The 26707-nt window shown below is 35.9% G+C and overlaps 1 protein-coding gene across 1 annotated transcript in view; it reads right to left on the bottom strand.

Annotated features, from left to right (window-relative positions):
- Positions 1 to 9087: 9087 nt before the first annotated feature.
- LOC150098552 (cell adhesion molecule Dscam1-like) overlaps positions 9088 to 26707 on the bottom strand; it is a 329931-nt gene continuing 312311 nt past the window's right edge. Inside the window, 1 exon segment of the mRNA XM_090405263.1 lies at positions 9088 to 9299. Coding sequence (XP_090261389.1) covers positions 9088 to 9299 — 212 coding nt within the window.

A 26707-nucleotide genomic window follows, 5' to 3' on the forward strand; every position in this document is an offset into this window, starting at 1 on the left:
TCATTGGTGCTAATATATTCGATATCATTTGTACATAAGAATCCATTTTCTCGATTCAAATATAACAATACGTATACTGTCAATGTAGATAACAAGCAAAGGACACTAAGGATTCTATAGTGAGGTTGATCTCATTGCCAACAATGAGATCAATAATATGGGCAATTGCAGTTTACAATAGTTGCCATAAAACAGTTGAGGAAATTCACTTCTAATAATCGGAACAAAATGTATATAGACGATTCAGATACAACAGATCCTTGAAAGATAACCAATAGGTACAAAATTTTTGGAGGGAAACGTTGTATAACAATAGTCATATATCTGTATAGAATTTCCAAGACGGCTCAATTTAGCAGGCAATAATAGACTAATATGCCATATAAGAACTTCAGCTATAACAACTATGGAAGCACCTCAGTTAAAACATTTACACATATTCTGTTGACGAAATTTGTGTTATTATTAAAAAAAAGTAGTATTTATTTGTGGACGTAAGAAGGGAGGAGGGAATTTCTTAGTATTCATTCCAAAATACATCAGGTTATCCGGAAGCAAAGAATATAAACCGAGTGTGAACCGATAAAGTACGAAACAAGGTAAGAATTAAAATGGAAACGTTGAAAATATTTTCAGCCTATCATTCAAGTGCTCTTGGTCGACTATTAATTATAAGGGCATTTACAAGTGACTTTTTCGATTAAAGTTCGGTTAGCTGGTCTCGTATGGATGTAGCGAGGCTTTTGTTCACACAAAACAGGCAAACTGGTCTGAGAGCGAAAGCAAAAACAAGTGTAATGTTGCAAATTTTGCAATATTACAATCGACTTTGCAAATATTGCAATTGCAAAGTTGATAATTGTATATTATCAACTTTGGCTGGATTTCAGACTGGAGTCAGATATAAAAGAATGACTGTTTTGAATCAAAGAAAAGATCAAGAATCCAGATGTGGTCGTTATGAATGAAATAGAAGCGAATCAATAAAGGATGTTTTTCATAATGAATTCTGTGCTATTTTCTAAGTTTATTGTTTATTCTATTGTTGAAATAGTAGAACAAACCACAGAAAATATCCTGTTTTTAAAAAAATACCCACAAAGCTTCATTTCGAATTATATAATTCAAAGGTAACTTTTTGATTACCTTTAGTGAAAGTTAAATATTATTGTAAATAAAGTCTCTAAATATTTTGAAAATTCGTTCTAAAAATTGGAGTTAACTGTGAAAAATACCTGGCTCAAAAAAAAAAAGAAAGAAAAGAAAAAAAGCACTGAGCAGCTGTCAGTAAAAATGAAGAATCAGCGTATCATTTACTGAAAAATGACAAACCGTTGACATCTGCGAGTAGCATCAGTGCCACTGCCGGAAATGGATACATAAATTGACACCTGACGAACGGAACCTCCTCCTACATTTATGCTCCTCCATGAATTAACCCGACTTTTGTTGCAATGTTTCGCTGCACACCACTTTCCGTACTCACTAGACAAATTCAAATTATAGTCTCAATTCTAGATGAGCCAAGTTATTTCGTGGTGAAATTTAAAATAAATGTATATAATATAAATATGAAATGATTCAATAAATATAAATTATTAAACGTTTCCATCGGAATAGTTGAATAATTTCTTTTTAATAAATTTTATTATTAAATTTTGGCGACCCTTCTCCATAGAACAGGGCGTCAAAATCAGGACGATGTTCCTATCCCCCCCCCCCCCCAAAAAAAAACTAAAATTATTGATACTATCTAGAAGAACACAAGCTGAAAACTTGAAGCCTGTAATAACACGTGCAGCTGCTGGTCAGTATGCGTTTACAGTTAACTTCACACTTACTTGAACCAACTTCTTGTCCTCCTCTTTCATTCCATCTACCTCTGTTATTATTTGTAGAAATCTGAAGATGGAAACGAATAATAATGTTTGGTATGCTGTATTAGAAATTATCATCCTATTATCAACACGGGATAAGCTACTCATGTTCCGTTAATGAGGTCCTTTCTCTAATTCAAGAATGCCCAGCATAGCTCTTTCTTAGAGAGAGAAAGGAAATTTTAATAATAGCAAGCCTGCTCAAAATATACGGATCCATTATTATATCCAATATTAATATATCCCGCTATTTTTCGTCTCTATAAGAATGAGGTTCTGATATGCTTGCAACTTAAAAGTAGCTAAAGTAATTTCATATAAAGGAAGGTAAATATTATTTTATAATAACTTACATACGTTATCAACAGACCCTACCTTTTCAAATAAATCATTGAGTGGTATTCGGTATTATGCTCGTATATTTCGCATTTTAAATCTTAACAAGTCACAAAAACATTTGAAATTACAACTCATGCATAAAATAATCCTACCACCAGTAGTTTCGTAGCAGTGATAAGTAGTAGTACTGATGAAAAATGAATTGTGCAAATAACAGATTAGGAAATACAATTTTGAAAATATAAACTAATTATTAAAATAAATGAAAATAATTTAATTAAAATATGATGTAAAAATATTTTTTCTAAGATGGAAACTCCAAAATATTTCAACAGGAAATTATTTCCTATATAAGAATCACATGTTTAACAGAAATTAAAGTGTCCCTTATTTCATCTGAGTCGCTTTTCATTCAAAGCCGTGTCAGTTAATTTCAATTAATACCATGAGCAAAAAAAAAAAAATAAAATTGATCCAGGTGTATTGTATAATGCGATTTCTGTAAGCTGCTTAACAATAATAATATACTTCACTCGCATTTTTTTTCACAAGATATGTCTAATTTGTTAGTTAATGTCCGCATCTTTCTTCCTTGATTTCTGATTTTTGCAAAGCTTTTAAAATAGGTCGCGTGTTCACAATTCCCAAACGGTCATCAGTAACTCAATAAAGTTTATGTGTGTGTGTGCGTGTGTGTCTGTGTGTGTGCGTCTTTAGCGCTTAACCATGTGAACGATCTTGCGTCGGACGTCATTAGGAAGAAATAACTTAATCTGACAAACTGTACATCACACTTAACAGTTCCGCTCCCTGCCTCTAATGATTTCTCCTTCTTTCTCTCTCTCTCATCGACACTTTATGATGTTTTTCCTGGAAGTCAGTTTCTCTGCCATGTTCTTGAGTGGCACAGAGTCCAGGCATCTGGACATATTTTAATTTACCAATTTCTTCGGCTTGAAAGTCTTATCCTAAACATTTAGGTACAAGTATATCCGTTGTTTCATACGAATCGCTAAGATAGTAACCTTGAATTTCTTCTTCCTAAAATAAATAAATAAGTGCATTAGCAATATTTAGAAATTGATACGTTACAATATATGTTAAGTATTTCTCTTAAGCAAAAGCTTCAGTCTTAGAATTTGCATTGATATACTTAACAATACTTACTTTTTCACTTATAAACAATATTTGTGCTGATGATTTCTGTTACTGTGTCACTTATACTGAAGTTTCAATAAAATGGAAACTGTTAATTAGCAGATATCGAATTCTCCATTTGTTGGAACTTATTAATTAGTAAATTTGGAAGGGGATGGAGAATTATTGAGATAAACAGAACTTACAACTACCTAAAACTTTCGATTCTTAAAAATTATGGGAAGAATTGAAAAAAAAACTTGTTGAAAATACGGAACTTTAATAATTCAGCCTAATTAATAAAATAATATCGATAATATCGAGCTCTATTATTGCCAACATAACGGGAGATATCTCTTTTTTTTTTAATTCTGGGAGAGTTTTTTAAATTTAGCCACAGTTAGAGCGATTATTGTAACATAGCTAAAATTACATGAATCATTATTGTTTTTTCCTTAACAGAATTCTATTCCCATTTAAAGAAATGTATATATTATTTTAATCTGAGCAAACACTATGCATTCAGTAGGACTTCACCATGAGCTGGCTCGACATGCACTACAATACTTTTAAAGTAATATATATGGATGGGGTGGGCAACTTGTGGCAAAAGTAATTCAAGCTTCTATTATAGTAATAATAAAATTTAGAATTACTTATATTCAATAATTTCGTATTCTTGTATATATCACGTTGGTCGTACATCGAAAGCTAGCTTTCTGCAAAATTTGGCTTACTTCGTTGATACTTTTAATCCAAGTGAAACCCAAACGGTGCTTGTAATGAAAACTTTCGTCTTCTTTGTCACTAAGGTACTTGTCGAGACCTTGTGGCTATAGTGGTTGCTTCAAGCATAATTAATGATTATTATTTTTATATTATTTTCGAACTAAAGAATCCGAAAATAAATAACATTTATACTTTTTTCGTATCACTTCCTCTAACGAACCTAATGCAAAATTAATACCACACTGGTAAACTTTGTCTGGTAATCTGTAATAGTAGTCAATCAGACCAGTGAGAATCACCCTATCCTCACGTCTAGCACTCTCGACTAGCACATATTCAGAGACGGGGAAAACATCCAATTCCATGAGAGTTGGTAATTCTAACCTACAGTCATAATACAGGGTGTCCCAAAACTCGCGCAAGATTTAAATTTAGCGCCATTTGTGCGGTAAAGTGTTGCTAACGTGACAGCTGACAGTTCAGGGTTATTAAAAATGGAGCGCTACACGAAAGAACACCGCATTTTCATTGTTGAGCAATATTTTAAAAATAATGAAGGTTTGGCAGCTACAGTTCGCAATTTTCGTACAAAACATGGTCGGAATAGTGATTTAACTTCATCAACTGCGAAAAGATTAATTTAAAAATTCAAGGAAACTGGATATCAATTAGTGATCTTATACACTCTGGCCGTCCTTCAAGTCGTTCAACAGAAAACATCGAAGCAGTTCTTGAGAGTGTTGCTGAGAGTCCAGGAGCATCAATTCGGCACCGTGGTCTTGAATTGGGCATTTCGAGAAGCTCTCTACAGAGTATTCTCACGAAAGATTTGCATCTTTATGCTTACAAAGTTCAATTGACTCAAGAACTGACCACACACATCAAGCTTACTGACCACACACAGCGAAGAGAGGTCGTAGAATGGATTATGGAACAACAACAAGTGGATGCTTATTTTTCGAACAAAATCATCTTCAGCGATGAGGCTCATTTTCATCTTGATAGCTTCGTTAATCGACAAAATTGTCGCATTTGGGGTTCAGAAAATCCACGAGTGATTGTTGAGAAACAAATGCATCCACAACGTGTCACTGTTTGGTGCGGATTTTGGGCTGGAGGCATCATCGGTCCATTCTTCTTCGAAAATGCGGCTGGTAAGGCAATAACAGTTAATGGTGCCTATCGCGACATGATAATCCAGTTTTTTGTGCCTAAATTGCAAGATATGGATGTGGACGACATGTAGTTTCAACAAGACGGTGCTACATGCCATACAGCCCGAGAAACAATTCAATTACTGCATGAGTCATTTCCTGGTCGTGTAATTTCCCGTTTTGGTGATCAGAATTGGCCGCCCAGATCATGTGATTTAACGCCGTTGGACTTTTTTCTTTGAGGTTTTTTGAAGTCTAAGGTTTATGCCAACAAGCCCACGACCACCCACGCCTTGAAGGAGGAAATTGAGCGCTGTATCAACGAAATTCAGCCAGATTTATGCAAAACGGTCATGGAAAATTTCGACAAAAGATTGTGTATGTGCCAGCAAAGCCGTGGAGGCCATTTACCCGATATGCTATTCCATGCATAACCCTATACTGTATACTTTATGAATCAATAAGAAATTACAATTTTTAATTAAAAACCTGTGTTTTCTATCAAAATTACTTCTTGCGTGAATTTTGGGACACCCTATATTATCATTGTTCTGATTTGCTTTTATGATATCAAAAATAAACCACTCATAAACATCGTAGATTGTATTTGAAACATTTATACGCGTCAAAGCAAATGATATGGATCCATCCATATCATAACTATATTATCTCTATCTCGGATTCTCAAAGCCTTCCATTAGTTGCAAGGCACCCGTGACCAACAATTCCTATCCCTTTCCTTAGATATCATCAATAGTGTCATGAAGTAAAAAAGGACAACGAAATTGTCCGATTTCGTTGCTCCTGTCCCATTCCTTCTACACAGCTCTTTCTATCTTGCATTATTCCCTTCGCTTTATCATTTCAAATCTCTCCATGTTTTCTAGTTCCTCTTCCTTATTTTCTCCTTTCAAAATACCTCAACTATCCCTATAATCTTTACGAATTAAATGCCATCTTCACCGCCGTCTGTCATACATTTGATTTACGATAAGACATCAAAGCCGTGGTAACTGGAACAAACATACGATAGGGTTTCCTCATGCGATGCACAGTGCATGGCCTGACTTAAAACGTCACTTGAAGTCTAGCCATGCCTCCAACTATAGTAACGAATGGCTTAGCATGCCAGTTTTCTGTCTCATGAAACTACTCAGAAGCCGACTGTTAGATGAAGGATTTAAGATATCGAACGAGTAAGTGATCAACAAAAACATTTTCCAGACACTTGCTGATGGTCAAATGGAAAATTATCGCAATACGCATACAACATTTTTCACCGAAATACAAACATTAGAAAATCTGCTGCTATACATAATCTTTTCTATACTCTAAACGTGTGGAAAAATTTACGAAATAGTTAGCTATGCATTTGATATCCTAAATTCAAATATCATTCAAAACTCCGCACACAAAATAAACAAGAAATATTAAAAAACGCATACGATATGGATTTGTCGCAATAAAAAGTCTCTCTCTCTTTCTCTCTCTCCACTTGCAAATCTGTCACTTACGTGTTTAATAAAGATGAGTATTGTTGGAAAGACCATGGCTTGAAGCCATCTGAGACCCAAAGAACTAAAAAGTCCAAACCAGCCCAGTCTTTTGAAAGGGATTTTTATTAGTATATCACTTAGAAGTTTATAAGATATTCATTATGCAGTCAAGTTTGAAGATTGCACCTATTTGTTAGCGGGAAAATGCGATTAGAAATGCTTTTTATCAGGTCAGATTTGGGCAGATGATGAACCTCAAACAACAACTGTCACCCATAAATATAACTGCCGAGTTTGGGACGCATTGCTTCAGAAATACCTAGAACTCTAGAAAAAAGAGACAGTCAAGAAAAAGAACGAACTTGAAATAGAAACTGATCAAACAATTTGAGAAAAGCAGAAGACAACACAAATGACACAGGCACATCATTCAAAACTCGAGTTACTGAAAATAGACTGTACAGCCATTCGAGTGAACTGCTCCAATAGAATGGCTTCAAAACTATCCAAGAAAGAGGGATATAATAACTTTCATGAAGATAACTTAAATGGATATATTAGCATGTGAATATTCTCAACAGGAAGAGGAAAAGTAAATGCTCAAGAAAAAGAGATGAATTTACTGTGAATTTCTAGAAATGTTAAGACTAAAATATTTATTAAAATTGAGACCACAAACAATAGGAAATTTTGCAGAAGACATTTTAAATCGATAGCTAGGCAATTTTTTGGCTGCAAAGAAATACAACAAATATCAATAACACTAGAGAGAAGTAAAACAATGTGTGTGTGTGAGTGAGTGAGTGAAAGGTGAGCATATATGAATATATGAGATCTTAATATCAATAAAGGCATTTTTTTAAAAAGTTAGTGTTAAAATTTGAGGCCACATATTTCATGAACGCTTTTACCAAACAGTTCTATTTGAGGCGCATTTTTGAAGAAAAATAACTACTCTAAAACTATAACGTTTTACCACTTTTATTTTATTGTCATTTTTCATGTACTTGAAGTTTTTATCTATAATACCTGTAAACCAATGGCGTTGCATGCCCATTTCGGTTGGATGTGCTGTCATGTGGCTTATGCAACCCGCGCTACAAAATTCACGTCAATTTAACCGTACGATTGCATTTTTATCGATGTATGAAAGTTTTAAGAGTGTATAGCACATCAGTGCTCATCTTAATTGGTCCAATGCAATTACTTACAGAATAACTATGAATACTTTAATTTATCAATCAATTTTAACCAAATCTGCGCAGAGTGGGAGACAATATGTTTGTTTTAAGATACTGTTTATTAGAAAACGATAATGAAGGAGAATGCTATATTTGGTTTGTTTATTTGAATTACTTAAAGGCGTTAAATTTGGAAGAGGAGGACGAGGCTTACCTCCTTAGATTACAATACTGTTTCCCGTTGTAAATATATGCAAAAAAGTTATAAATTTATCGAAAATTATATATTAAAAACGCCTATATTATATATAGAAACTTGCCTACCACGTCAGTTCACACTTCACGCATGAGATGAAACGCAGAAAACAAAAACAGCAACTCATGACAAATGACAACGTTCAATTGGACTGGTTGCCACAATATCCAGTCACAGTCTATAGGTGTTATTGTCTCAGAGTCATCCTTCTGAGCGGTTTAAAACTACTGGAACGCTAAGAATTTCACCCGCTGCACCATCTGTACATCTTTTCAAAGGGCCAAAGGTGTATGTATTTTGAGCGCACACCCTGGCTATTTACGCGAATCTGATGCAATGTTTACGCGTCAGAAAGTGCCCTCTTCATGAAGCATTAGTATTGTGTTTACTTTTAGGAATCACTTGTAGGCTGGAAACAATTAGGGGCGTTTTTAACGGGAATAAATGCAAAAATATAATATCGGTGATATTGCTATTCGGTGGATGAGCATCGCACATACCTAGCACACCCCGAATATTCTCCCCTGCTGTATAAACTAAATTAAATCCCTTGATTAACAAGTATGTTTTGAAATGATGTAACAAACACGCTAAATTAATTCCTTTTGTGCCGTACTAGTAGTGGTCTTGCAGATAACGTTACGAATAGAAGACACACACACACACACGCACACACACAGAACTGCCCGAGTCTTATCACGTATCGCAGATCATGACCCAAAGTGTCGTAAGATGCCTTATCTCTTCATCTTTTAAAATATGTGAACCTAGTTTGGGCTCCTCTATAAGCTCAAATGCTATAAGCGCATAACTTTGTGAAATGATCATCAGCACCTTAACCCGGTTGACAGTTTTGTAATCAAACAACTGAACATTTCTTGAATATTGCTGAAGATAATGACTACTAATAGAATGTCATTAATCATAATACTCTAAGACCAAAAGAAAGGATTTCTGAATGGGATGATATTTCAGCTTATCAAACAAAGTGAAGTGAATTTCAGGAAACAAAAATAAACGAAAACTTTCTGGAATGATCCAGAGAGGACTGTCTAAATGTAACATCTCCAGTTTAGTGATAATCAACGGCATGCAAGAACTGGTGGTAAACTGAGTAACGGGTAACAAATCTATTAAATGTAATAACAAGCACGTAAAATTTAAAAAGAAATCTGCGAATGCAAAGTTACTGTCTTTCACAGTAGGATGTCATCTTTTTGACATGCTATCAATTATTTAGTTCTTCAGTAAGAAATGGATGACCTTTCAAACGTCGGAAGATCATTAATCTCTACGTATTAATGAACTACTTGTCTTCATTAACCGGATAACGTCTTATGTTACTGGTTCACGACATGCTTTCATATGACATCTAATTTTGTCATATATGATGGAACAAAATTATTAACGTTAATGTATAAAGAGGCAGATAATCAAAATTATTTGATTTTCCTCATTATGTGAGATGAGGAAACTCTCATTTTACTAGACAAAATTATTATATTTAAAATTATTTCAATAGTTGACTGTTAAATCCGATATCATTTAATTTTAGAAGCACATGCCCTACATAGGTATCCAGCTTCACATAACAAGATCGTCCTTTCAATTTTAAGGAGCGCAGTGTTTCATAAAGTTATTGATGAAATAAATATAAATTACATGCGACTTTTGTTCTTAAAATTTGGTTGGATAGTTTGTAATTACGAATGTAACTAAGGCTATGAGGCTAGTGTATATTATGTCTGTAAACTCTGTATGTTTTTCTGGCCGGTATGTTTTTTTTCCAGTTTTGTGGGATTAAAAGCCCGAGTTTCGGAGTGGGAAAACTTTGCCACTACTATGAAAATAAGTTACATCATCTTTAGCTTCTTCCCATCTTAAATTTGAATTCAGTTCTCCAGCCAATCAACAAGATAATAGAGACAAAATGAAAGAATGCGATACCAGTGATGCTATTTCCTGAATCACTGTTCCATCAGTTATATTATGACTAAATAAATATAATATATTACATTACATGACAAGGATAAAGCACATAACAATCGTGGCACCATCTCTAAATAAATACAACTTTTTATTTTTTTGGTCATCAGCAAACTTTTTTGTTATGTTTTGTTTGTGCGACGTTATACTCCATGATGTTATGTCGTTAAGCATGAAATAAGTGTTATTAGCCATAGCTGAGTGGTAAGATGGTCTATACTAATTACAAGCCTTCTTCATGACAAATATTCTTTTGAATTAAATAACAAACGGCGATGTTTTAGTATGCTGCACACAACACACTAGTCTCATGTGAGGGAAAAATATAATTTCCCTCTGTGCATGGGTTGGATTGTTTTGAATTCTTTTTCCATTAGCCCGATGATGTGCTAGTCATTAATTGAATTCTTCTTCTGATCGGTTCGCATATTTTGCCGTATTAAAAAACTCGGGAAGAAACAAATCCAAGTTTTTTTGTAGGAAAAGGCTGCCATCTCTAGATGAGACCGCGAAGTAAACAAGAACTATGATAGAGGATTGGGTAGCAAACAAAAGGCAACGAACTCCCCTTTTCTGAAATGTTATTATTACCCTGGCAGTTTAATAATGTCGACATATGGACGAGTTTCGACTCGTGTTGAATTTTATCTTAAAATGCTTTTGAAAGCAATTCATATAATTTTCTGTGCACTATAACATTTTACAATAAAAATTAAAAAGAATTCTCTAATAATATCAACTCAAATTTAGTTATATGTAATAATACACCTTTTTATTTCTCATATATAAAATATATTGTTTCTTAAATACAAAAATGCGGTGATTAATACCCTTGGAGGGTAATGGATGGCAATACTGTAGCCAATGAAGTTCTAACTGAGGCTCGGCTGTTGCTGTTACCCCCTGGGATGCCGAGTTTCGCTTTCTTAGGTTTGCTCCCGGTGAGGGGGATTTGCCTGAGAGAGCATTTTGAGTCTCCGGGGAGGGTGTTCTCAGGCATGGCTCGGCGAGAGGCTGTGTCGGTGGATGCTTTTCCCTGGAATATGAGCGATTCTGCTCGGTGGTGGGACAGCCATCACTGAGTGGAGCCAACGCTGAGTTGGACGGTCTTTCGGCTACTATCGAGAGGTCTAGGGATCGTCCTTATTTTTAGAGATGGGCTTTACTTATACAGTAGCCAATGAAGTTCTAACTGAGGCTCGGCTGTTGCTGTTACCTCCTGGGACGCAGAGATTCGAGAGTTTGAGTTCGCTCTCTTAAGGTTTTTGCCTTAAGGGAGCAATTTGAATCTCCGGGGAAAGTTTTTTCCGGCACCGCCCGGTGAGGGGCTTTGTCGGTGAATGCCTTTCTTCGGAATATGAGCGGTTCTGCTCGATGGTGGGGGAGTCCGTCACTGAGTGGAACCAACGCTGAGTTGGACGGTCTTTCGGCCATTATGGAGTGGTCTAGGGATCGCCCGAATTTTTAGAGGTTGGCTTTACTTAAACATCGCCAATGAAGCTCTAACTGAGGCTAAGCTATTGCTGTTACCCTCCTGCCATGATCAGAGCTTTAATAGCTCAATAACCCCTCCTTATCCCTACACTGTCCTCTACAGATAATGGGGAGATGAAAAGCATTCTTGCTTCGTCCCTTTAAGCTAGTCCTTATAAGGACTTGTGTTTTTGTATTGTGTTAAAAATACAATAATGTATGGTGACATAAACTGGAATGAATTTAAGAATAAAATGCATTAATCGTTGTTCTAGCCGTAAAATTTTTTGATTTAATTTTGAAATTTACCTAATCTTATCACTTATTTCAGGTTATTCATTTTAAGCGCCCGTTAGTTCAAATAAAAGAATGATGGGACATAGCGTTTCGATTGGAAAAGAAAACGACCTGAGTTCGATTCTCGTCCAAATTTATGTGGATTTTTAAAAGATGAGTTAGCCGATCAATATACAGAAATAGCAGGATTTTTTCTCTCGGAAGCTCGTGTTTTTCATTCCGCATACAGGAAAATATCGGCCATGACAACAGACAAAAATACTTTTCTTTGGTGGGCTGTTGATGCAGTGTGTAGGTGGTGGTAGTCGCGTTGTGTGTAGACAGGGGCTAAATGGAGCAGAGTGACTTCCCGAATGGAGTCCGTGGATTCCTTGGAAGTGTCACTTAGCAATATTAAATCGCACACATATATAGTAATGCTTTTTTTTATCTTCCTTATAAATGGAATTTAAGCATTTTATTACTAAGTTATGAATTATTTCATGAACAATATACAGATGAACATTACTGATAAGATAACTTATCATTATGCAACGAAGTTATTCATATTACCTGCTTTTTTATTATTGTATATAAGTTTGTCATTTTGAGCGATACATTATAAAATAAACGTATAAAAACATTTGCAGCATTCTTTCTGTTTGGTTAATGGCACATCAGATAATAATGTAATGCACCTATTCCAAATTAGATAAATATAGTAACAAATGCAAGGAAATTTACTCAGCCAGACTATTAGGCACATTAATATATATTCGTGGTGATATATATAATTACTTAATTCACATTGATTGTTTTTTTTTTTCAAAGCATTTCTTGATTTAAGAATATTAACATATGGACGCTTATCGGATCATTTTGAATTTGACCTTAAAACTTTAAAAATGAATGCTACTTTGATCTAAGTAGCATTTATTGTATACTATAATCTTTTATAATTCTTTTATAATAATAAATTAAGGAAAATAGTCCCGAATAATTTTATTAAATCCAGAATTTAGTTAAACTAAGGATTTAATAAAATGATTAAATCCCAGTTTTATTTTTCGCATGTAAAATGTAATTTTTTTGAATTTAAGAGCCGATATTGACTGCTAATTGCATCAATTATTATTATTATTATTATTATTATTATTATTATTATTACATATTATTATTACGATAGTATACTACACAGAGGACGCTGTGTAGGCAGACAGATGCACGTATGCTGTATCGCTGCTCCTGGTTTTATAGGTTTAAAGTGTTATTTAACTCATGTTTCTAACTTGCTACTATTTAATTCTGCTAGTCACACCGAAGACAGGGAAGTTCAAATCACCAAAATCGGATCAGTAATATTCAAATTTTCAGTGTTTCAAGATATAGAGTGTACTGCAGGCCAACGAAGAACAAAGGACGTCGTCATTTTAAAAGTCGCACTATAGTCGCTAACGGGAAGAAAGGCTAAAGGTAACCAAGACAGCAAATTTCAAGCAAAATGAGCTGTAACAACTGCAATAAACCATTAAGCGATGAAGGGGACGGGCCGCATTGTTCTGGATGTAACAAAAAAACAACACTTCCACTGTTCAGGGATCTCAGAAAGCACGTGGAAAGCAAAAGGAGCCGTGAAACAGACCGAATGGCGATGTCAACAGTGCCGTGAGAAAATGAAGAACAAAGACCAGACACCAAAGAAAAGTAACGACGCACATCAAGGTAAGCCGCTTCCGGATCCTAAAATTACAGATAACTTTGATTGATTTAAACCCATGGTAAAAGACTTGTTAAATACGCACATGGAACAAATTAACAAAAAATTCCAGGAGTATGAACATTACATATAGTTCAATAACGATACCTCTGAAGAAATATTAGGAACCGTGCGAGAAATAAAAATGAAATTAACGGTAGCGATAGAAACGCAAGAAACACTCCAGCGCGAAAATCAAGAATTGCGGAAAGAAGTAAACACACTCAAGTGTCAAAGGGAGCACATGCTACAAAAAGAAAGAAAAAAAGAACTTCAAATTGAGGACATAATGAAAGAAAATACAGAAGACTTAAGCAAGATAATGCAACTGACCGGCAGTAAAATTGGAATTCAAATCGCAACCACAGATATCACCTCTATTAACCGAGGACCACAAAAAAAAAACAAAGACAGACCGCCACCAATCATCGCTCGGTTTACCAACAGAAGTCTAAGAGACTCCATTCTTACAGCAAGCAAGAAAACAAGGCCGACAACAACGATCCTAACTGATAAGAAACTCCCCACACCAATCTATATAATGGAACACTGGACTCCATACTTCAAAAATCTTTTATATCAAACAAGCAAAACAAAAACAGAGAAAAACTACAAGCTTCTGTGGACAAAGAATTCCAGATATTTATGAGAAAGAATGAAAACACTCGAGTACACATAATTGCAAGTGAATCCGACTTACACAGCCTACCAATATAAAACACTAACTTTTCACATCCTTAAGAATAAGATTAGAGCTCATTTAAAAACTATATAATGGAGATCTCAAACATAGGCGAACATATCCAGTCAGACAACATAAACTTGAAGGTCTTTGACTCTTTGAAGAAATGGTCAGACAGCATTTCCACCAATACCAACTTCACTATCATACACACAAACATAAGAAGTATAAAAAAAACACTGGCTTACATTGATGCTCAATTATACCATGATAAACATAGATGCGCTAATACTGACCGAAGTTGCAATAAACGACACAGAAATTTACGCATACAACATAAATAATTATCAAACCTACAAACTTATGTAGACCAAACAAAAGAGGAGGTGGCAACGTGGCATTTATCAAAGAAAAATACAATGTGACCGAAAAACAAACTCGGTTCGAACATGCGGAAACACTAATTTTGGAAATCACAAATAGCCACAATAGTATCAAATAGACAATATACAGACCCCGATAATAATCCACTCAGTTTTCTTCACGAGTCAGAAACATGGCTAAGCGGCATCGAACCCCGTACAACACACAGGCTCATCCTAATAGGAGACATTAACATAAATACGCTTGACCACACTTCTTCAACCACTAACACATATCTAGATATACTAAGTCAGTACAACATAAACCCTACCATTAACTCCCCAACAAGAGAAGAAATACTCAATAACTCACTAACAAAATCATGCATTGATCATATCGACATACGGGCCCCCATCCATACATCATCAGTAATTAACGTCAAAATTGCCGATCACTACTTTGTCTCAACTTCGTTTTATTACGTTTCCTACCCCCCTCCCACCACCACAAAAGTCGACAAAACTCGATCATACTAAAGAGCATTGTCGATAACCAAGTAAAAAAATACAGACTGGAATTCCCTACTTAAAATAAATGATCCTGTAACATTATACGAGAATTTTCAACTAAAGTTCACAGAAATATACAAAAAAGCAAAGGAAGCGACAAACAGACAGCAATCCATGGACAAATGACGACATAATAAATACTATTACTGTAAAAGAAAATCTATGGAAAAAACTTAAAAAGTCACCCAGTAACACACATTTACAAACCTTTATAAAAAAACACAAGAAATCAACTAACAACAAAAATTCGTAGGGCAAAAAGACGCTACTACTTCCAAAAATTCATGGAATATAACGACAACATTAAGCAAACATAGGCTACACTCAACGAAATAGTAACTCGAAAAAAAGAAAACTTCAGCACAAGATTTTATTGCAATAAGCTTCGGTCAGGACACAAACCAAGAGGAACTAGCAGACTCATTCAACCATGCTTTCACAAACAACATCACACAACTCAAAAAAGACAAACTACCAACGATCAACAAAAAACTACCGACACAAAGTCAACAACAAACGATGTATTTTCCACCCATAACAAAACAGGAACTGAAAGAAGCAATCCTACAACTAAAACCAAAGACCACTCCAGGAATAGACAAAATAAAACTCACTGACCTTATAACACACTATAACAAATAAATCCAATACTTTTGAAACTCGTGAACATAATATTCGACACAGGCATTATTCCACAACAACTAAAAACTGCAGTAATTATGCCAATATAAATACACGGCAAAAGAAATGATTCTCTGAACTGCAGACCAATAGCTACACTACCAGTCATATCAAAAATTCTAGAAAAAATAACACACACACCAGACTACAGAACTATTTACAGAGGTTCAACATCATCTCACAAAATCAATACGGCTTTCAAACAAAAAGCACCATTACTTTATTAGAAGACATCACCGACACAATAAACAAAGCTCTCGTCAAAAACAAGTACGCCGTACTTATATTGCTGGACCTAACCAAAGCATTTCATAAACTTGAACATGCCATACTACTCACCAAACTATACTCAACAGGTATAAGAGGAACACTGCATACATGGTTCAAGAACTACATCTTAAACAGAACACAAGTAACAAAAATAGGTACATGTCACAGTCGGAGTATACAAATAAAACACGGTGTACCTCAAGGTGCCATATTATCACCCACTCTATTCAACATATACATTAACGATGTTCATAACATATCCATAAGAAGTCAAATATTTCAAAGCGCAGATGACACTGCTCTACTAGCAATCCATACAGACATTAACACAGCTCTCTGCAAAGCACAACAAGACCTAAATGAAATCACAACATACTTCCACCAAAACGCAATTCTAACCAACGGCACGAAAACACAGATGTTGATAATACACAACCCAAGAATCATACGCCCTGCATCACTATCGATACATTGTCACACATACCGCTGCATTAACAACAAAAATACCTGCCAATGTTCCGAAATCAAAACTGTAATACACACAAAATACCTCGGTCTCTATATAGATTCCTACCTTAAATGGACAAAACATATAGAATACCTACACACCAAACTCCGGATCATCGCAGCAAAACTCTCTTCCAAGTTAAAGACATTATTCTATCCAACATAAAAACACTCCTATATCACGGTATCTGCGAATCCCTACTCAGATACGGAATAACAGTCTATGCAAATACATCAAACAGCCACCTAACAAAATTAGAAACACTACACAGGAAAATCGTGTCAACAGTGATCTGGACACCTTACACGCGACAACCAATATCCGACAAGCACATGGCGATACACAGAATTCTGAGCATTAAAAACCTGAAACACTACATGACATTAACAAGGAATTACTTCAACATCACCTGTCGAAACAACAGAGACACATATCGTATAACACGACCTACAACAACTCTCTACATCCGCACACCCTTCAACAACTCATACGGTTCTTTTGTGAGATCGCATCAGATACCCACGCAACTCAACAACCTACCAAGAAATTTAAAACATGTAGATAACCACAGAACATTAAAAAACGAACTCTGGAAAATATACCAACAAAGTTAAGAAACCATTAACACTAATATACACATCACAAATCACTAGCATCCAATGCCTACATCCCATACATAAACAGTAGCAACAACATAAATAGTTAAGGCTAAATCGCACTCTCTTCATAAAAGCTAATCCAAGCTTCGAAGTAGGTGGGATTAACTTGCCTCACTCATCTACAAGTAATCCTTATAAACAAATGCAGAAATTTGTTTGCATAATCACTCTTTCTCAAACTTTAAAAAAAACAAATTATACAAAAAATTCTGTATAATCTTCATTGTTAGTATTAGAAGAACATGTAAATTGTAAATACATAAAGGCAAAAAAAGTATTATTAAAAATTTTAATTGAAATCCAATGTAGAAATTTCAGCACTTAGTGCTGAACTCTGTAAAATTATAAGGTGCAATGTCACACAAGATGTTTATTGTATGTATAAATATTTTAGCAATCAATAAAAAATTATCAATAAGAAAAGAAAAAAACATATGGTCTGAATTAAAAAAATTATTTCGGAATATTATTGAATCTGGATTAAAAAAAAAACATTCGAAAATATTTTTATTCGTTTACTGTTATAATGACATAATTATTGTAATGAATTTATAATAATAATAATGTTTTTCTAAATTTATTATTATAATTATAATATAAAATAATATAACGCACAGAAATTATAGGTTTATGTTGAATGAAGTATTTATAAGTCATCACGAGCGAACTTGTGCCTAATAGTCTTGACGAGTAATTTCATGCTGAGTTTTGCTTCTCTCTCTCTCTCACTTTTTCTTTTCTTTTATTTTTATAATAGCAGACTGTCTTGCTGTCCGCTCTGTTCCTAGCAGTGATCATCCTTTTCTAGGAGATTTTTTGCTATTGGGAACAGCTGATAGAGGAAAGGGGCAAAGCAGAGTCTTCTCTACTCTGTATTTCATCCATCCTTTGTTATTTCCCCATTTTGCTAGCATTTTTCACTCGATTGTTCTGGATTTTTGTGCTAGCAAACTTTGCGCTTATAGGAATCTCTCTCTGTTGGCAGGTCTTGTTTCTACGGGATTTTCTATTTGCTGGTGGTTTTAGGCTTTTTTTTTCTGACTGCCCGATCATTATACTTATTTCTTTTCTAGTCATACCAATCTTTAATCAGTAATAGCCTCTCTTCCGTCTTCAGTACGTATACTGAGTTTTGAAATCAAGTCCGATAAGCGTGTGGTTGCACAAACTCTAAGTACCTTTGTGGATCAAAGAATATCTATGGTTTCGCCTATTATGGCGGGGGGAAATATCAGATTATGGTTAATGAACTTCATACAAGAGATAAACACTTAACAAGGCTTTGATTGTGCTGGAATTAGAGTGGCCCACATAATTGGTGGAAGTTTATTTAGAACAATTAAAACAGATTCCTCCTGGAATATATCGGTGGACTGTTCCTCTCTAAATGCAAGAGCTACGTACAGGCGGACTTTGCCTTTGAGCAATGCACAAGTCCTTGTAGACAGTGTGGAAAAGAATACAAGGTAAAATACGTTCTATCAGAGCTTCCGCAAAAAATGTTTAGTGCCATAGAACCACTGTCGAATTCTTCTCTAGATGTTAATACGACATGATCGCAACTACCACAAAACCTCAAGAATTTATGTTACCAGAAACAGCATCTAAATCAAGGAATTTAAAAACAACACTAGGTAAAGCAAAAAAGAGAAATAAAAGGAACACAACACGGTTTCCTAGACTTACACTACTGCTGAATAATATCTGTGGGGACAGCTTCAAAGCAACCCAAAATTTGATTGCGACCGAAAAAAGTCATCACTAGCCAAGAAACCATGGAGAACATAAACAATTCATCAGTGGCACGTTCACGCGACTTACGAGACATGACACTGAAGAAACCAAAAAATCAAGAGCTTTACCTTCGGGAACAGCAATAGAAGAACCAATCACCCCTTTCGTGAATGTTTTATTTTCTTGAAGACGAAAGAGAATTTCGGAGCCCTCTCTCTTCACTTAAGCGAAGGAAAGAGAGATTTCCAGTACGCATATCATCAAGGAGGGAGGGGGATCATAATACGTTCCTGCCAAGGACCATCTGATGCTTTAGAAAATTCCCATCAGTCATGTTCACATGACAGATGGGATTTTTTAGTTTTGGTTATCCCTCAACCCAAATTTCTAGGTTAGGTTAACCAGTATTTTACGTGTATAACAAGAAGGGCTCCAACACCGCGTCAGTAAATTTTGAATGATCCGATTACACTATATAACCTTTACCAACAGCTTCTTTTAAAACTTTTAAAATATATTTCAAGCCTCTTCTCGTCGTTATTAATGCATGTAGCTAACTGGGTGCGGTCTATTTACATTCAGAATAGCAATAGGGAAGAGCTGTTATTAATTCTTAATAAGTTTAATGCACATCCTATTTGTACAGGAGGTTGCGCATTTTTATCAGTATTTTGATGTCGAAAATTTCTTCAGAAGTTTCTCTTTAAAAAAGCTTATCATGATTTTATTGTTCGTCCACTTTTTTAAGAGGGATTTTCAATGTACAGGACGTCTATATTCCATTGAGAGTTTGAGGGAAGGGCTATCTCCTTTCTCATCATTAATGTCCCTAAACTCGATTTCCGCCCCAGATGTTCCTCCGTTATGCAAAAACATTTTCTGCTACCTTTTAAAATCAGCAACGCACAGCAGCATATGACGAAAATGCCATCCAGTAAATCGATTTTAAAGGCTCTCAAGACATTCTAGAATTTTTAATCACTATTCCAGAACCTTTTGCGATCGCGTTGAGGCGGCACGGGACTTTAATACTTGGAATACTAGAAGTCTTTCTGAGCACCTTGGCACTCTTCAAAGTATACCAATACGAGTATAATCGATAGAGGCCACATTATAGAGGCTTATAAAAGGAAGAAAAACCCTTGGAGTGACTGGGCTTGATATTGAGCTCTATCGATACGTCTAGACTTGGTCTTGCATATTCTGATCTCGATATTTATTATTATTGTACGGGCACCTCCATCGAGTTCGAAGACTCATCGCGAGAGACCCAAACTATCCACACAATCTTTCATATCTCATCTTGAATCCATTAAGAGACAAAGACCTCACAGGTGACACTGGGATTCCATTCATTCACCACTCTCCAAGCGACAAATCTAGTCCTTACACTCCTACTAATCACGCCTTTACTCAACTTCCAGGTATGACCTCTTGTTCTGCTCTCTAGACAAGTGCGAAAACATTTCCCCCTGTATCAAACCTATAAAATCCTTTAAGTACCTTAAATGTTTCTATCATATCTCCTAGTTTTTCGTTTTCGCCTATCAACCAACTTCTGCAATCTACATCCTCAGTCTGTCCTCATTGGGAGCATTCCACAGACCGCTTATCATCTTGGGCGCTCGCTTCTGAATCCTCTCTACCACTTCATCATCCCCAAGAAACCCAGGAGATCTCTGAGCTAGTAATCGAGATGTAGAGTCGTATCTAGCCCTTATAAAGAGAAATAGCAACTTCCTTATTTCTATTTGTTAGTGTGTTCTTCAATAGCCAAGTAATCCTATGAATTACTTTAGCAATATGCCATCTAAACTTCATCTCTATCTACCACCACCGCTAAATCCCTAGCTGCATCTATTTCTTGGAGTACAGTTCCATCAATGTGGTACACATTTTGCAATCGATTTATCCCAAAATGCATAACTACGTTTCTCCACATCACGCTGATACCCATTATCTTTTTCCCATGTTGACAGCCTATTTAGATCATTCTGCATGCTCATGCTTACAATCACATCATCTTGATTAAATATTACTCTACTTAATTTTGTATCATATCAGCAAACAATTGAATATTTCCTTATAGATTATTTTATATATCATTTATATACAGTGGTCCTAGCACGGAACCTTGCGGCACATCATTAGTCACCTCCTTTCTCCTGAATTCTGCTCCTCCATACAGCAGTTTTTGATATCTGTCCAGCAGCCACCTTCTTATCGCATTCTGTTAAATGGCTTTGCGAAATCCAGCATGATCATATGTAGCCATTTCCTTTATCAAGTTGGCTGTCACTATTATAAAAAGTTAGTAAATTACTAACTTTCATTACCCCACATCATTCTCTGTCACTTATGCCACAGTATTGACCTCACCTTCATGATATAACATACCTTTGTAAGGTGGTCATCCAGTAACTTTTATCTGCTTCTGTCACCTCGTCACTATCAGCATTCATTAAGGTTATTCTTCCTCGTACTTTGCACATAACAAACGAACTCTTTTGAATTTCCTTTGTTCTGCTTGGGTAGTTCCTTGTCGTAATCTGATTTTGTCTTCCTTACCATGCTGGTCACTTTTTCTTGCCTGACCGTTGTACTGTTCATGAGCTTGCTGATCACCTTTCTCCTTATATACCCTCCATAACAATTTTTTTTTTGCAGCTCATACTCAACGATACTACTCATCCATCTAACTCCTACCTGAATCCCCCCTTACCTTAGGTATACAATTTAATAACGTTTCCTCTAGATCTCCTTTAACTACTAACATCTCTGTGCCACCTCCATACGAGGATCATTTTTTTGTGAAGATTAAACCTAGGAGGGGTGGATTACCTTCGCAAAGTTGCAAACTCACTAGAGAGCACATGTGATTGTCATTTATATATATATATATATATATATATATATATATATATATATATATATATATATATATATATATATATATATATATATATATATATATATATATATATATATATATATTCAAGTTTAATATTTAAAGTTTCACACTTACCTACGTAACAAGGGCCGTCTTGTCGTGGGCTCAAGTTCACTCTGTGAGACGAGTGAGTTTCCAGTTCTTCTAGTAGTTCATGTGGTATGTGAGCTAGAGAGGAAAACACAGACCAGTTTTTAGGTTTGTCCGATTTCATTTGCATATTACAAACAAGACGCACGCATGATCATTATTAAGTTACGTTCAAGCATCAGATAATGAAATTTAACAAAGAACGTATTCATAAAACAATTCTGTCCTTGTCCCTCTAAATCCATTTACCTCTTTAACACCGTTACTTGCATTCCACTCATTTAAAACGTGGCCAAAAACTCGCTTTCCACTTTCCCCTTTATTGATTGAATCTATGTGGGAATTAAGCGTATATCGGCAAAATCTTGGTCCTCATCTTAATGAGGTATTGCAGAGTCTCAGTTACATAAATGGACGTTTTCTTTTTTTTTTTACTGCCGAGTATTATTTGACAGTTAACCAGGAGATGTGGCCATTTGCACGGAAACTCACTCGATTACTTCCAATTACCGTAATCAGTTTACTAATAGCTCATCCAATTAGCAGAGTTAGAAATCTCCCATTTGCCCTGTTTCATGAGACTTACACATATCTGATTTATTACAATTATTGTTACACATCTCTTTATTTTGGTGGTGTTTTTATCAGTTTTTATCGAATTGTGTGGTGTCTGATTCATCTCTTTTTAATTGTTCGTGTTGATTTTTGATCGTTATAACATCTGCAAGTTGTTAAAACACTAATCTAAGTTAATTGAATGTTTTTGTTGTTGTTCTGTTGTTCTTGATAGCTAAATATCATTTGCTAGCTTTTGTTTTTCTACTGGGAAATGTCTTTAAAACTGCTGTACACGTTTGTCATGGAATGTTTTGTTTGTGTCAAAGAAAACTTGCTGTTTTTTCAATTAGTGTTACATCTAGATAGTTGCTGTTTAAAATTTAGCGGTTAAAGATTTGGAATTCCACTAAAAGTCATAGAACCTACATTTACAGTGATTAAACAAAACATAGCTTTATTTTTAAATACGCTAACCGAGTGGTTAGCGTATCCGCTCTCTATACAAAAGGCTACGGGTTCGAATCCCGCTGTGTGCATGGGTGTTTGTGATTGTCTTTGGAAATACTAGTGGTGGTGGTCGACGGTAGATGGCGTTGGTGTAATTGCGGTCAGTTGGTGGATTGAGTGGCGGAGACAGAGTTGTAGAGCAGGTGCCCTCCCTCGATGAGTCTTTGGACTCCCTGGAGGTGTCTAATAATAATAATTATTATTATTACTATTATGAAAGCATTTAAGTTGATTAACGATCTCTCAACTATTTACTCTATTCTCTTTCACACAGATGTTCAGTTTCTACTACTTACATTTTCAGCAGATATTTCCATGCTAACCATTCATCAGAAATTACTTCAATAATTCCTCTACTCAATTCTAACTTTTTTTATAAAACGCTTGTAGTAACTATTCAACATCAACTAATTCATTTAACTAATCCAACTCTACCCCCGCTCACAGTTCATCTCCAAACTCACACAATAAATTATTCTTTCTCTCTGTTTATTCATTGTTTCTACTGCTGTCCGCTGGAACAGCCTTCCTTCTTATATACAAAGTGTGCCCGTTAAGTAATCAGATTAATTTTTTACTGGACAGCCCTTTGAATAAAAGTAATAAACGTGTTTATAGTTTTGACCGCTAGAGTGTGTTGTAATCGTAGATGCAACTTTGGAGTCGGGTGACGCAGCAGTTTTCGTGTAGCAACCGTCGAAGTAAGAGTATGTGAGTGGAGCGTGTCAGAAGTTGCATCGAAGCTGTGATAAAAATTTACCGTAAATTAGGAAAACCTGCTACAGAAGAAGTGTACCAAGACCTAAAAAAAGTTGACGGCGATGACTGTCTGAACCGTGCACAGCTATTCGGCTGGTTTTCAGTTTAAAGAGGGGAGGAAGTCCCTGGAGGGTGAACTATGTTGTGGATGGCCAGTTTCTGCACTGACAAATGAAAATGTGGTGAAAGCTAGGGAAAATTGTTGCCCATGTCAGACGAATAGCCACTCGGCTGCTCGCTGTGCAGTTTGGTGTCGGTAAGGACGGCCAGATTAATCTTACAAAGAGATTTGTACAAGAAGATTTGTTCAAGGATTGTGCCGCACACATTGACGCACGAACGAAGAAAGCACTGGGTTGTATGTTGTCAAAATTTCATCTGTGCAGTTGATCAAGATAGTGATGTATTGCAAAGAATTTTCACCGCGATGAAAGTTGGTGTTTTCAGTTTGATCTAGAAACGCCAGAGCATGGAATGGCGTGGAACATCTTTTTCCCGGCAGAAGAAAGTAAAATACAAAAATCACGTGTCAACACAATGGTCACTGTTTTTTTTTTTTTTTTTCGACGCTGCTGGAATTTGCTTCTGACGGTACTACACTGAATGGTCAGTAATATTTAGGAGTAATGCAACGTGTCAGGAAAGAACTGTTCCATAACAATAGTTGGTTTCTGTTGCACGACATCGCACCCGCGCACTATGGGCTGCCTGTGAAACAGTTTCAGGCTTTGAAGTCGATCTGTGTGATCGAAATCCTCCCCCCCACACACACACCCATTCGCCACCTTTGGCTCCCGCAGACTTTTTCCTCTTCCCAAAGATGGAATGTGCCTTGCAAGGGGGAGCGCCTCACCGACATCCAATGAGATATGACCCAGACTCTGAAAGAGCACCCGTTCAGGACTTCCGCCATGCCTTCGAACACCTGTACGACAGATGTAAATGTTGTGTGGAATTGGAGGGAGATTATTTTGAATCTGTGTAATTGACAATACCAAATATGGTTTTTTGTTTAGATATAATAATTGTTGTCACATTACTTAATGGGTACACTGTGTATTTCCTAGACAATTGGATATGACTGCATTCAGTTGTTTTGGGTAACTTTTAGTAAGATATGCACATTAAACTATTTTGGACTGCTAAATTTAAACTATTTATTGAAATTTAGATAAGTCTATATTCACTGGGGCACAGTCGGACACCCGTGTGTTTCACAAACCTTATGTACTCGTATATAGTTCGAATGTACCAAATTACACTAAAAATCTTAACAGATGCAAAGAAAACTCAAATCGCATCCTAATCCCAGTTTTATATAGATGTTCAGTACCTTAACATGCATTCTTATGCCTTTATGCTATATTTTGTGCTATGTAGTTTGTCACCAGTACACCAGGCGCTAGAAGAAATAGCGATGTGCGCATAATTTCTGCAACACAGTGTGAGTGACGCGCGCACACACACACCTACAGAAATGGAAAAATGATGAGTAACATAATGAACTGCCTCAAAGCCTTGAGACCTGCTCCTACAAAGGCATATCATAGTAGAAAAGGTCATATTTCTTCTTGAATGTATAATCCAGATCACGAAGGTATCTTTCAGGCGACAGATTTCGGTGAATGCTCGTTGTTTTATGCAAGAGAGACAACTGTCTATGCAGAGGATGAATATGTTCATTAGGAACAATCGTTGAGCGGAGGGTGCTATCCAGAACCATTTCGATGGGTGGTAGCGTCGTTATTCCGTACAAATACACCACCTGTGAATTAGAGTTGCCTGATTGGAATTACAAGTATACTAACGATGGATGCCTTAGGTACCTGCAGTGAGAAAATCCAGAGGCGAGGAGCCACATATAGGTAATTGGAATCTTCTGTTCTTTTCAGTGCAGCTCATGCTTCATTAATGGATTTCCTCTTCGTGATGTTTAGAGGTCACATGATCCCCAGTTCTCCCATTTTTTCATACCATTGTAGATAACTGTAATTCAGGCTTTGTAAACATAAATCACCCCACCCCATGAATATCATCCCTTATAAGTAATCCCTTTTGAGTATAATTTAAAGTAAAACTGAACGTCGTTTGCACATTTTAATTGAATTTCAAGGTTAGAATTCCTTGATGTTATTAATCAACCCTCCGACTTTTATCGTTAATAATAACCAGTTATAATAAACTAGATGAAGCATGTTAAGTATTCAAAGCACTCTTTCGCACCATAAGATCTATCATAAGAAAAAGTCAAGAAAAGTTTCCTTTGTCCTCCATGCTCAGACGACAGTTCCGTGGGCCGAATTTATTTAGAAAAGCACGTTGGCAATAGATACTCTTCGGCGCTTGCGCCGTTTCCGCTACCCTTTAATTTATATTCATGGTATCGAAATCTTAGTGTTCTTCTACTGCATATGGAGAGAGAGAGAGAGAGAGAGAGAGAGAGAGGGAGAATGAAGGTGCTGCTGAAGTGATGGATGAGGTTGGCGAATGCGATAATAACTACAGCACGTATCGGGCATTGTGGAGCTCGCTTCGAGATTCATTAAACGACGTGGACACTACAGGAAACAGACACTCGTAACCGAAGAGCACGCGCTACGTGAGTGACAGAATAACAAATGTAAACAGAAAGGACTACGGCAGTAGCAGAAGTTTATTTGTAAGCTGTAGCCCTTTTGGATATATTTTCCCTGGATTCTGAAAGGTTGTAATGAAAA

This window comes from Typopeltis vanoorti, chromosome 15, assembly GCF_054136105.1.
Source record: "Typopeltis vanoorti isolate ZY-2024b chromosome 15, IOZ_Tvanoo_1.0, whole genome shotgun sequence".
In the NCBI taxonomy this organism is placed as follows: Eukaryota; Metazoa; Arthropoda; class Arachnida; order Uropygi; family Thelyphonidae; genus Typopeltis; species Typopeltis vanoorti.